This window comes from Octopus bimaculoides, chromosome 20 (genome assembly GCF_046866305.1).
Source record: "Octopus bimaculoides isolate indiv1 chromosome 20, ASM4686630v1, whole genome shotgun sequence".
Classification (NCBI taxonomy): Eukaryota; Metazoa; Mollusca; class Cephalopoda; order Octopoda; family Octopodidae; genus Octopus; species Octopus bimaculoides.
The window spans coordinates 16,412,397-16,426,089 of record NC_142947.1 but is presented as its reverse complement, the minus strand read 5'-3'; the positions used below and the strand labels follow the sequence as shown (position 1 = coordinate 16,426,089).

Sequence of the window (13,693 nt, the reverse complement as noted above, 5' to 3'; positions counted from 1 at the left end):
ATGTAAATATATATATATGTATGTATATGTATGTGTGTGTATATATATAAAAACATATATCATCATCATCATCATCATCGTTTAACGTCCGCTTTCCATGCTAGCATGGGTTGGACGATTTGACTGAGGACTGGTGAAACCGGATGGCAACACCAGGCTCCAATCTAATTTGGCAGAGTTTCTACAGCTGGATGACCTTCCTAACGCCAACCACTCAGAGAGTGTAGTGGGTGCTTTTACGTGTCACCCGCACGAAAACGGCCACGCTCAAAATGGTACTGGCAATGGCCACGCTCAAAATGGTGCATCTCATGTGCCACCCGCACAAGAGCCAGTCCAGGGGCACTGGCAACGATCTTACTTGGCTTGCCGGGTCTTCTCACGCACAGCACATTTCCAAAGGTCTCGGTCAGTAGTCATCGCCTCGGTGAGGCCCAATGTACGAAGGTCTTGCCTCACCACCTCAGCCCAGGTCTTCCTGGGCCTACCTCTTCCACGGGTTCCCTCAACTGTTAGGGTGTGGCACTTTTTCACGCAGCTATCCTCATCCATTCTCACCACATGTCCATACCAGCGCAATCGTCTCTCTTGCACACCACAACTGATGCTTCTAATGTTCAGCTTTTCTCTCAAGATACTTACACTCTGACGGGTATTCACATTGACATTACACATCCAACGGAGCATACTGGCTTCATTCCTTGCGAGCTTACGTATGTCCTCAGCAGTTACAGCCCATATTTCACTGCCATGTGGCATGGCTGTTCGTACGCATGCGTCATACAGTCTGCCTTTTACTCTGAGGGAGAGTCCCTTTGTCGCCAGCAGGGGTAAGAGCTCTCTAAACTTTGCCCAGGCTATTCTTATTCTAGCAGCTACACTTTCAGCGCACCCACCCCCACTACTAACTTGGTCGCCCAGATAGCAGAAGCTATCGACTACCTCTAGTTTTTCACCCTGGAATGAGATAGAAGTTGTTTCCTGTTTGTTTGCAGTCTTTATTGCACCTGAACATCTGCCACAAACAAAAACTAACTTGCTAGTTAACCTGCCTTTGATGTTGCTGCACCTCTTATGTGTCCATAGCTTGCACCGGGTACATCTTATAGAGTTACTACCTACTCCTTTTCTACATACTGAGCAGGGCCATCTACCTGAAGGGGTTTGTGTTTTATCTACCTTCCTACTTATTAGGATTTTGGTTTTAGCTAGGTTGACTCTAAGGCCCTTCAATTCTAGACCTTGCTTCCACACCTGAAACTTCTCCTCTAGTTCTGATAGTGACTCCGCAATTAGGGCAAGGTCATCAGCATAGAGGAGCTCCCAGGGGCAACCTGTCTTGAACTCCTCTGTGATTGCCTGGAGGACTATGATAAATAAGAGGGGGCTGAGGACGGTACCTTGGTGGACCCCTACTTCTACCCGGAATTCATTGCTGTACTCATTTCCCACCCTCACCTTACTGGCAGCATCTCTGTACATGGCTCGCACAGCTCTCACTAACCATTCTTCTATCCCAAGTTTCCTCATTGACCACCAGATAAGGGATCGGGGGACCCTGTCAAAGGCTTTCTCCATGTCAACGAAAGCCAGGTACAGAGGTTTATCCTTAGCTAGGTATTTCTCCTGCAGCTGTCTCACTAGAAATAAGGCATCAGTAGTGCTTTTACCTGGCACGAACCCAAACTGCATCTCATCTAAATTGATTCGCTCCCTAATTAGTTGGGCTATGACCCTCTCTGTAACTTTCATAACCTGATCTAACAGCTTGATGCATGTATATATATAAATATATATGTATGTATATATTCATATATATAGAAAATGGAGGATAACATGTTTAGATGACATATCACAGTTATTCATTCCATTATATGCTTACCTGGAGCTTGTAACTGCATACATACATATATACATGTTTGCTTGTATTAGAAAAATATATATATGTGAAATGTATGTACATATATGTATCATATGTATGAAAAAAAGTAAAATTTTATTTTATTTTAAAGGTGTGTTCATTTTTAAACTTGGACTCTGAACCTTCTGTTAAATATAATCTTGTGCCACTGTTTGATATTCTGCATTTAGTAACTGTAGGACTGGAAACCAGTTCGGGAACTTTTGACTTAGTTAATTTTCAAAGTCATTGGTTGCTTTTACTATTGATGACAGTTAGTTTTTTAGAATTTTCTTCATTCTTTAATCTCTAAACAGCATAGAGAAGTTGTTTTGAATGTAGTTAAATACTGTATAGATCATAGACATCTATACAGTATGTCTGTCTGTGTGTTTGTATGTGATTTATTAAAACAGTGATTCCTACAAAAGGCACTTTACTTCATTCAAGAACACATCGATGACTAGAGTAATGCATTACATATTTTGATAATATACTTATTTGCTGATGAGTGTTTATTACTGTTAATAGTAAAAATATAAATTAATATGACTTGATGAAAACACTGTTGGCTTCTCTATCTTTTGTTTGTTTCAGTCGTTAGACTGCAGGTACGCTGGGGAACCGCCTTGAATTTTTAGCCCAGTGAATCAACTCCATAGTAATTTTTTAAGCCTAGTACTTATTCCATTGAACTCTTTTGCCATACTGCTAAGTTACAGGGATGCAAACACACCAGCACTGGTTGTCAAGTGGTAGTGGGGGGACAAACACAGACAGAAAGACACACACACACATAGATATACATACATGTATATATACGACAGGTTTCTTTCAGTTTCCATCTACCAAAACCATTCACAAGGGTTTGGTCAGCCCAAGGTTATTATAGAAAACACTTGCCCAAGGTGCTACACAGTGGGACTGAACCCTGAACCATGTAGTTGGGAAGCAAGCTTCTTACCACACAGCTATGCCTGCAGCTGATGAGTTTGTGTAAAAAGAAATGAAATAAAATAGCAAATAAATAAATAAATGTGGTAAGTAGCTTGCTTACCAACCACACGGTTCCGGGTTCAGTTCCACTGCGTGGCACCTTGGGCAAGTGTCTTCTACTATAGCCTCGGGCCGACCAAAGCCTTGTGAGTCGATTTGGTAGACGGAAACTGAAAGAAGCCCGTCGTATATATATATGTATGTGTGTTTGTGAGTCTGTGTTTGTCCCCCCACCGTCGCTTGACAACCAATGCCGGTGTGTTTACGTCCCCGTAACTTAGCGGTTCGGCAAAAAGAGACCGATAGAATAAGTACTAGGCTTACAAAGAATAAGTCCTGGGGTCGATTTTCTTGACTAAGGCGGTGCTCCAGCATGACTGCAGTCAAATGACTGAAACAAGTAAAAGAGTAAATAAATATCAGTATGAAATAATTCATAAAGTAAATATGGGGAATGATAAATGATGAAGGACTGAAATTTTGTCTATAATGATGATGTTGAAATAGAGTGAGAAAGAAACGACACAATTAGAGGCTAAAACTATAGATAAAATTAATAAAGCGTAATACAGTAAGATTAAACATAAATTGATATTATAAGTGGAGAGCAAGACAGAAGTATAAATAGAATAACAGCCAGAAGGCAATGATGATTATAATTAGTCTTCTTTTATTCTCCAGGACTGACTGATACACTTTAATTATATATGTTGAATAGAGGGCTTACTAACACATGAGCCTTGGATAAGTTATTTAAACATAAAGGGATTTGCAAAAGATATGATACAATGAAAGTAGGGACAAGTTGAAAATTTAGTAAGGCATGGCTGAGTGGTAAGAAACTTGCTTTCCAGCCCTATGGTTCTGGGTTCAGTCCCACTGTGTGGCACTTAGAGCAAGTGTCTTCTATAGACTGCAGCCTCAGACCAACCAAAGATTTGTGAGTGGATTTGGTAGATGGAAACTGAAAGAAACTTGTCATATGTGTGTGTGTGTGTGTCTTCGTGTTTGTTTCCCACCACCACTTGACAATTGGTGTTGGTATATCTACGTCCCCATAATTTAGTTGCCTGACAAAAGACCAATAGAATAAGTATCTGACTTAAAACAAGTAAGTACAGGGGTTGAATCATTCAGCTAAAAGTTCTTCAAGACAGTGCCCCAGCATGGCCACAGTCTAATGACTGAAGCAAGTCAAAGATAACCTCACAAAAATACAAATGCAGGAAATAGGCACTCAAGATAATAAAACAAAATTCAATTAAATCATCATCATCATCATCGTCGTTTAACGTCCGCTTTCCATGCTAGCATGGGTTGGACGAGTTGACTGAGGACTGGTGGAACCGGATGGCAACACCAGGCTCCAGTCTAATTTGGCAGAGTTTCTACAGCTGGATGCCCTTCCTAACGCCAACCACTCAGAGAGTGTAGTGGGTGCTTTTACGTGTCACCCGCACGAAAACGGCCACGCTCGAAATGGTGTCTTTTATGTGCCACCCGCACAAGCCAGTCCAGGGGCACTGGCAACGATCTCACTCGAAAATCCTACGGGAGCCAGTCAGGCGGTACTGGCAACGGCCACACTCAAAATGGTGCATCTCATGTGCCACCCGCACAAGAACTAGTCCAGGGGCACTGGCAACGATCTTACTTGGCTTGCCGGGTCTTCTCACGCACAGCACATTTCCAAAGGTCTCGGTCAGTAGTCATCGCCTCGGTGAGGCCCAATGTCGAAAATATGAAAAACACTTTGGACCCTTGTCCAGAAAGATCTATCATGAGCCCTAGGAATCATAAGGAAGGAACTTAACCCAGGTTCTGTTGCATATAAGTAACTGAAATTACAACATTTCTCCTTGAACAGAATGCTAGTTAATCACAGGGTTAATGTTCCAGATTTTGCTGGAAGTCATTTACAGCTGAATAGACTGGAGTAATGTGAAATGACATGTTTTGCTCAAGAACACAATGTGCTGCTCAAAATTGGGAGGCAAAACTTGGATCTTACAATCATAAGCATAATATTCTAACCATTAGGCTATTTGTCTTCACTCCCTTTCCACATAGAGAAGAGAAAGGTAAGAAACCATGGCTAAGTAAGATTAGTATGTGTGTGAGACATGTAGCTTTATCATAGTGACTAAGAGAAAAAAAAAGCTGATATTATAATAGTGCTTATCTTAATATTTTTAAGAAAGTCATGCAAACACTATTTCATAAAAATGGTTGTTTCAACATTATATTGTCCCTCTCCTCCCAAGTTTCCATGATGATACAAAATTATCTAACACAGCATAACCACAGCTACTGGCTGAAACAAGTAATTGTAAAAGTAAAAATAAATACTGCTCTGTCATTTATTTACATGTGTCTGCTCACTTGCCTGTCATTACTTGCACTGCAGCTTTAAGCACTTGAAAGAGCTTGTTAGCCTTTTGTGAATGGGTTCAGGTAGATAACTCAACTCAAAGACAAGAACTTGTTGAAGTGTGCTGGCTTTAGGGTGGTCTGAGATTCATATTACAAAATGATCATTTCATATTCAAATGACTTAGCATACACTCAACTAACATGGTCTGTGATGGGAACCAAAGTTTCCCCCACATATGCCAACTTATTAATGAGTTACTATGAGAGGATAATTTATGAAAAATCTCAAATATTTAAAAACATATTTTACAACTATTTAAAAGGAAATTGGAAAAGATACTTAGAAGACTGTTTAATTCTATGGCAGGAAGATCAAAATACACTTATAAAATTTAAGAATCTAATAAGTAATATAAACAACAATAACTGTTCACAATGGAATTGAACCAGAAATTTAACCAGTCATTTCAAAACATTTTAATTATGAAAGTGTGTAGAAGAACAGAAACAGATATCTATTATAAAACCACAGATTCAATCCAGTAATTTTTTTTCTCATTCTCCCATTCTAACAATATAAAAATGAATGAACTGATTAACTTAGCAATAAAGGTTTGCACAATTACTGGGGCAACAGTGGTGCTCCAGTATGACCACAGCTTTGAAGCTGAAACAATTTAAGCATTTTCAAGAATTCTATGAAACACTAACTTCTGTAGAGTTGTAGAATTGAAAAATATTCTAATTCAAAGAGAGTATCCAATTAATCTCATTGTTAGCGGAATAAAAGGGCAAACTGCATAGATCTCTATGATCTTAGGAAAGTAAAAAGTAAAACATAGGAAAGAATTTTTGTTGTATGTATCTAAATTTAACCTGAAAAATACCAATCTGTCTGTCAATCTGACTGTATGTCTATCTATCAATCTGTCTGTCTGTCTCTATAATATATATATATCTGTTTCTCTCTCTATCCCTCTTTCTCTCTCTCTCTCTGTATATGTATATATAAGTACATATGTCTGTGTATATATGTGGTCTAATCAATAAATACTTGGATGGTCTGTTGCTATAGTAATGAATCTAAAGCATGCAGAGTGAAGCTGCCTGGCACAGATTGATCTTGAACTCTGCTGTGCATGCTCACTAAGTTTTAATGTTCTGACTCCCGCTGTTTAAAGCAGTGCTTGGAATGACGGTGTGTAGCATGCGATTGTCACATTAACCATGACAGAGAAAGTTGAGCAGAGAATCTGCATCAAATCTTGTCAAAAGCTTAGAGATACCTGCTCAGAGCCCTATGCAAAGTTTTCAAAATGTTTTCATTGTTCTCAACACAATCAAGGAAATCTTGTACAACTGAAACCTGAGTATCCTTTTGGTCAGCTGAAAGCAGTTTTGGCATAAACTTGGCAGACACGCATCTCATACCCAAATCTAATGATAATGAACTGCACTGAACCATAACCAATCTGCACATCCTCTGATAACTTACGGATGGTGATTTGACAATTTCCCCTCACAGCTGCGCATATATCTGCAATGATTTTCTCAGTTCTGCTGGTTGCAGGTCTCCTAGAATGTTCGGTTCGTCAATATCGACATTTTTTGGCCATCTTGGAACGTCGGAACCACTCATACACTTGTGTGTGACCCATACATTCCTCTTCATACACTCCTCTCCATACACTCCTCTCCATACACTCCTCTCCATACACTCCTCTCCATACACCCCTCTCCATACACCCCTCTCCATACACCCCTCTCCATACACCCCTCTCCATACACCCCTCTCCATACACCCCTCTCCATACACCCCTCTCCATACACCCCTCTCCATACACCCCTCTCCATACACCCCTCTCCATACACCCCTCTCCATACACCCCTCTCCATACACCCCTCTCCATACACCCCTCTCCATACACCCCTCTCCATACACCCCTCTCCATACACCCCTCTCCATACACCCCTCTCCATACACTCCTCTCCATACACTCCTCTCCATACACTGCTCTCCATACACTCCTCTCCATACACTGCTCTCCATACACTGCTCTCCATACACTGCTCTCCATACACTGCTCTCCATACACTGCTCTCCATACACTGCTCTCCATACACTGCTCTCCATACACTGCTCTCCATACACTGCTCTCCATACACTGCTCTCCATACACTGCTCTCCATACACTGCTCTCCATACACTGCTCTCCATACACTGCTCTCCATACACTGCTCTCCATACACTGCTCTCCATACACTGCTCTCCATACACTGCTCTCCATACACTGCTCTCCATACACTGCTCTCCATACACTGCTCTCCATACACTGCTCTCCATACACTGCTCTCCATACACTGCTCTCCATACACTGCTCTCCATACACTGCTCTCCATACACTGCTCTCCATACACTGCTCTCCATACACTGCTCTCCATACACTGCTCTCCATACACTGCTCTCCATACACTGCTTCTCCATACACTTCTTCTCCATACACTTCTTCTCCATACACTTCTTCTCCATACACTTCTTCTCCATACACTTCTTCTCCATACACTTCTTCTCCATACACTTCTTCTCCATACACTTCTTCTCCATACACTTCTTCTCCATACACTTCTTCTCCATACACTTCTTCTCCATACACTTCTTCTCCATACACTTCTTCTCCATACACTTCTTCTCCATACACTTCTTCTCCATACACTTCTTCTCCATACACTTCTTCTCCATACACTTCTTCTCCATACACTTCTTCTCCATACACTTCTTCTCCATACACTCCTTCTCCATACACTCCTTCTCCATACACTCCTTCTCCATACACTCCTTCTCCATACACTCCTTCTCCATACACTCCTTCTCCATACACTCCTTCTCCATACACTCCTTCTCCATACACTCCTTCTCCATACACTCCTCTCCATACACTTTTTGCAACTTTGTGTAGACCTCTGAGCAGGTATTACCATGACAACCTTCTGTGTCATGGTCAATGCAGCAATCATGCTACACACCTTCCTTCAAAGCACTACTATAAAAAGCACATGTGTGTCTGTGTTTGTCCCCCTCCCCATACTACTTGACAACTGGCGTTTGTGTGTTTATGTACCCATAACTTAGTGGTTTGACAAAAGAGACTATAAGAAAATAAGTACCAGTTTTAACACAAAATAAGTACTGAGTCAATTCATATGACTAAAATGGCAATGCCCCATCATGGCTGCAGTCAAATGACTGAAACAAATAAAAGAAAATAGAGAAAAAAGATATACTGGATGCAATGGGTAAATTGTCAACATTTTATATTTTTAATTTCATGCACGTGCATTGTTTGTTTTTGATTTTGTTGACTACACAGTATAGTTGGGTCAGTTGGGCACCACTTTTGAGAAAAGCAGTAACATGATGCAATTCACCCTGCCAGAGATTTGGAAATGACATGCTGTACTGCTTGGCATTCGTGCTGGAAGCTCCAATATAAACATTTCAGAGTGTTTAGGTGTCAGTCTGAGGATATGTACTGAGAGGTATAAAAACCAAACATCCAGTTAATATTTGGAGTGATCACTAGTGATGGTAATGTTATGCCTCCATTCATCTTCCCACATAGCCTCACACTCAACACAGAGGCCTACACCAAGTGCATGGAGAAGGTAGGCTGCTGGAAGACCCTATGTCTGGCAACAGGACTCTGCACCATGACACACAAGCTGGAGAACCCAGTGATGGCTGATATACAATTTCTGTACCCACATCACCACTAACAGCTGGCCATCTAATTCCTCATATTGAAACCCCCCTTCATTATTACATGTGGGGTGCAGTTGAGTGAGAGACCAACAAAACTCCAAAACTGAACTGAAGGCAAGGATTACGGCAGCATTCATCAACTGAAACAAGGAGACTGTCCAGAAGAGTTGTAGGAGATTCCAAAGTCATCTGGAGGGCGTGGTTTTGAAGCCAATGACAGTTTTATTGAATAAATTTATGCTTTAGTATTTCAAGATATTTTTATGTAATTTTGACAAATATATCTGTTTAAATGAGATGCCAGTGTTATTTTCATGTTTGCGTAATTTAGATGACAATTCATTCACTGCACCCTGTACACACACACACAAACATGCACACACACACTCATACACACACACACACACACACACACACGATTTTTTTCATGATTTCTCTTTTGTGTTTTTTCAGGTTCTTTGTGTGGTTCTAAGTATCATTGGTATTATGAACATAATTGCAGTTGCCAACTCTAATGCGGAAAGCAGCAACCCAGCTCTATATTTATCCTTTCTTCTACCAGCTTTAAATTATGTATGTATGTCTTATATACAATCTTTAATCTTGTAAACATTTAGAATCTCTTATATAGGCATCAGAGAAAGGGAATTTATGTCTCTGTTTATTCATTCATCTGTCCATCCTCCCATCTATCCAATGAAACTGACTCTTACTCTACTTACTCTCTTATATATATACACTCTTGGAGTGGTTGGCATTAGGAAGGGCATTCAGCTGTACAAACCTTGCCAGATCAGATTGGAGCCAGGTGCAGCCCCCCAGCTTACCAGTCTTCAGTCAAACTGTCCAACCCATGACAGCATGGAAAACAGACGTTAAATGATAATGATGATGATGGATGATATACATATGTACATAGCTTATCATGTTTCTGTGTATGCTTAACATATAAAAGTGTGTGTGTGTGTGTATATATATATGAAGAGAGAGAGGCGCAGGTGTGGCTACATGGTTAAGAAGCTTGCTTTTCAACAGGTTTTTCTCAGTTTCAATCCCACTGTGCTGCACCTATGGCAAGTGTCTCCTGCTATTGCCCTGGGTCAACGATAGCCTTGTAAGCAGATTTGGCAGATAAGCTTGTTGCATGTATGTGTGTGTGTGCTCTTGTTTTGATGTCAAATGATGATTATAAATGACTGTCATTGTCATACAAGTTTTACAGCTAGTTTCCAATCTTTCAAGGAAAACATGTCTGGCCATGGGGAAATATTGCCTTGTCAGGAAATGGGTAAGGCTTGATGGCAAGAAGGATATCCAACTATAGAAAGGTTGCCCCAGCAAATTTTGTGTGACCCAGGCACGCATTGGAAAATGAACATTACTCAATGATAATATGATGATCATACATGCATACACACACTAATGATGATTCCCAGGTGTACAAACATCTTGGTGTCTGCTATTTATGTAAACTGGGTTTTGGTGTGAGTTAGCTGGTAGACCAATCTTTTTGTTAGACTAACTATAAACTCTGTACTGACATTGTTATTTTGTCTTTTCAGCTTCTTGTTGCTGTTGTGTCTGTATATGAAAGGAAAAAAGGAATATGGTCCTCATACCCTATCTTCCTTTTCTGGTTGTTACAAGTTTTAGTTGGCATCATTCCATTTTGCACAAAGATTATTTTAAAGGTTTGTAATAATTAATCACTTTTCATTTGCTTTCTTTGTCATACCCTCATTTCCTTTCTGTTTCTGCTTCCATCTCTTTCCTTCTCTGCATTATATACATTCATACTAATAAACAAACATATATTTGTTAAATGCTACAGTGAATTACATCTACACTTGATGTATAACTTCTAGATATGGTAAAGTGGATACAACTGGGAACCTAGTTTCCATGTACTATTTATCAGCAAACCATAGTCACATGTTATACACGTGCTTGTGTATGTATATTTATGAAGCGGTACTGAAAAGTTCTTGGCTTTGAGTAAAAGAAAATACAGGAGGATCAGTTGATTATGGTTTTATTCAATATATTCCCCTCTCAGATTCACACAATTATTGCAGTAGTCCTTCAGTTTTTCTAAGCCCTGCAAAAGAACTCAGAAGGTTGGGCCTTGAACCAGGCCTTTCACAATACCCTTAGAGCCAGGAACTCTTCAGCATCCCTTCGTATGTATACATATATAAATAGGGCAACCAAATATAGTAATAAAGTGTTCTAAGTAAGTGTGTGTGTGTATATGTGTGTATGTGAGTGTGTTTATATATATTTGTCGGTGGGTGTGTTTGTGGAGTCATTAGCTAACTCCTCCTACATTGTTTTATTGATTTTGATGAAACTTATCATGTGAGTAGAAAGTCTGGATATTTATATTAAGAAGAATGAAGTACACAATTCATTTTATTACTTTATTGCATAATTCTACAACTGTTTGATCATTGACTTGCAAGAGGTTTATCGTTAGAGTATTAGTATTTATTACATGAAATAATACATCAAATTAGTATTATTCAGATATATCATCAGTGAAGTGACATATGACCTGGTAGTATGTACTGTGCCTTAATTAATTGTTTGTGGTACCTGTGTTGGTGTGAGCAGACATAGACACACTTTCAAACCACCTCCACATTCTTGATCCCGTGAATATGAAGGATGTGACAACTAGAGAGAGAGAGAAAGAGGGAGGGAGTGAGAGAAAGGGAGAGATCTGTACTAGCACTTGACTGGAGAGTAATGTGAAATGAAGTGCCTGGCTAAAGGACACAATGCACTGCATGACTCTGGGATTGAATCCATAACCTTATGATTGTGAGCCCAACACCCTAACCACTAGGCCACTGCTTATATTTACATATCAGGTGGTATCAAAAAGTTCCCAGATTAGTTATGTTTAATAAAAAAGAACTTATTTACATAACTTTTAACATCATCTTCAAAATAGTCTCCTTGTGCAGCAAGACACTGGTCCTAGCTTTCCTGCCACTTTTGGAATCCAGCTTGGAAGTCATTTTCTGCAAGTGAGTTGAGAACCTTCAGCAATTCCCTCTTGATCTCGACACTGGTGTTAAAACAGCAACCTTTGAGCTGCATTTTCATCTTGGGGAAGAGATAAAAGTCTACAAGTACCAAATCTGAATAATAGGGTGGGTGCATATGTAATACGCAGCTCACTGCTTCAGAGAGGCCACTGCTAGCTCTCACTGCACTCAAAATCATATGTTACCATCTGTTGGCATGCTACAAGACCAGTCCAGGAACTTTTTTTATATCACCTTATATATATATATATATATATATATATATTAAATATATGTTTTTTTATAAAACAAGATTTTATAAAATATATAGTATCTGTTAACAGTCTTGATGTGGTTTATTTATCCTGGATACTCTATTGAAATGTGCATAGGTTTGGCTTATTGTTGTTTCTGCTATCATAATTGTTGCTGCAATAAAGTATCTTCAATACATCGATTTTGAGCTCTATTTTTTAAGATATATATAAACATAATTAAGGGATCAGCAACAGTTGCTTCACCAATTATGTTGCTGATCCCTTAATTATGTTTATTCACCCTTGTTGTTTACCACTTCTTCCCAACGTTCAACAAGATTTTCAATACCTCGTTGGTAGAAATCACCCGATTTTAACTCGAAAAATTGATCCAACCAAGCTCTCAACTTAGCAATTATCAGAAGTGATACTACTTAGCAATTGCTAACAAAGTGCCAGGTCTTTCTGCTGGTTGACCAACATCTCATGAAATTTGTTAAGAGTTGTACTTCTACGTGTATTTACTGTTACTTTATTGTGGTATATTTCAAGTTGCCTAATCCTTCATTTTATCCTCTTCTTCCAATTGTTTTTCTTTATAGGAGCAAGAAGACAATCTCACAATTTTTGTTCTTTTCTACATCTCATATGGTTTAAACCTCTTACAATTGCTACTCACTTCATGGTCAGGGCCCACTGACCGCCCACAGGTAAGTTTGCTTTTGGTACAATTTTTACAGCTAAGTTCACGTTTTTGATGCCTCTAAAGTTGCTGTTGTAGCATTAAAACTCAACTTGGCCTCATGAATGAAAATTCAGAAGACTGCAGGCACACTTGTAGCTCACAGGTAGGCATAATAGCAGTGGCTGCTGTTGAAGGTTTGGTCAGGATTTGATGACACAGTGTTGCAGCTCTTCCTCCTGCACTTTTTGTCCTTCAGAATGATCCTGCTGATGCTTTTGAAGAAGACAGCACGGTTGATAGTGTGACACTAGTTGTCATGGTCCTCTTCAGTGCTAACTGCACTGTCCAAGAATCAACAATTCCTTGTATTTCTCAACAACCAGTAAAAGTGGAACTGGATGAGTCACTCACCATTGAAGAGATGGCCAAAGCCATAGAGCAGCTGAATAGTGGCAAAGCAGTCAGAGTTAGTGGAATGCCACCAGAGATTTGGAAAGATGAGTGGGGCCAGCATTACATAGAAAATATCTACAAGCTCTTTGTCTGTTGCTGGGTGCAGGGCAAACTATCACAAAACCTCTGCTATGCAATTATCATCACAATAGAAAGAAGAAAAGTCAGACTGCTCTAATTTCTGGGAGATTACTCTGCTCACCATCACAAGAAAAAATCCTTGCAAGGATTCTGCTG

The 13,693-nt window shown here is 39.7% G+C and overlaps 1 protein-coding gene across 1 annotated transcript in view; it reads left to right on the top strand.

The window, feature by feature from the left end:
* Window positions 1-13,693, top strand: part of LOC106880711 (ATP-binding cassette sub-family C member 1) — a 64,763-nt gene that overhangs the window by 8,450 nt on the left and 42,620 nt on the right. The window contains exons 3-5 of the mRNA XM_014930786.3: window positions 9,483-9,602; window positions 10,592-10,720; window positions 12,921-13,028. Coding sequence (XP_014786272.1) covers window positions 9,483-9,602; window positions 10,592-10,720; window positions 12,921-13,028 — 357 coding nt within the window. The remainder of the gene's footprint in view (window positions 1-9,482; window positions 9,603-10,591; window positions 10,721-12,920; window positions 13,029-13,693) is intronic.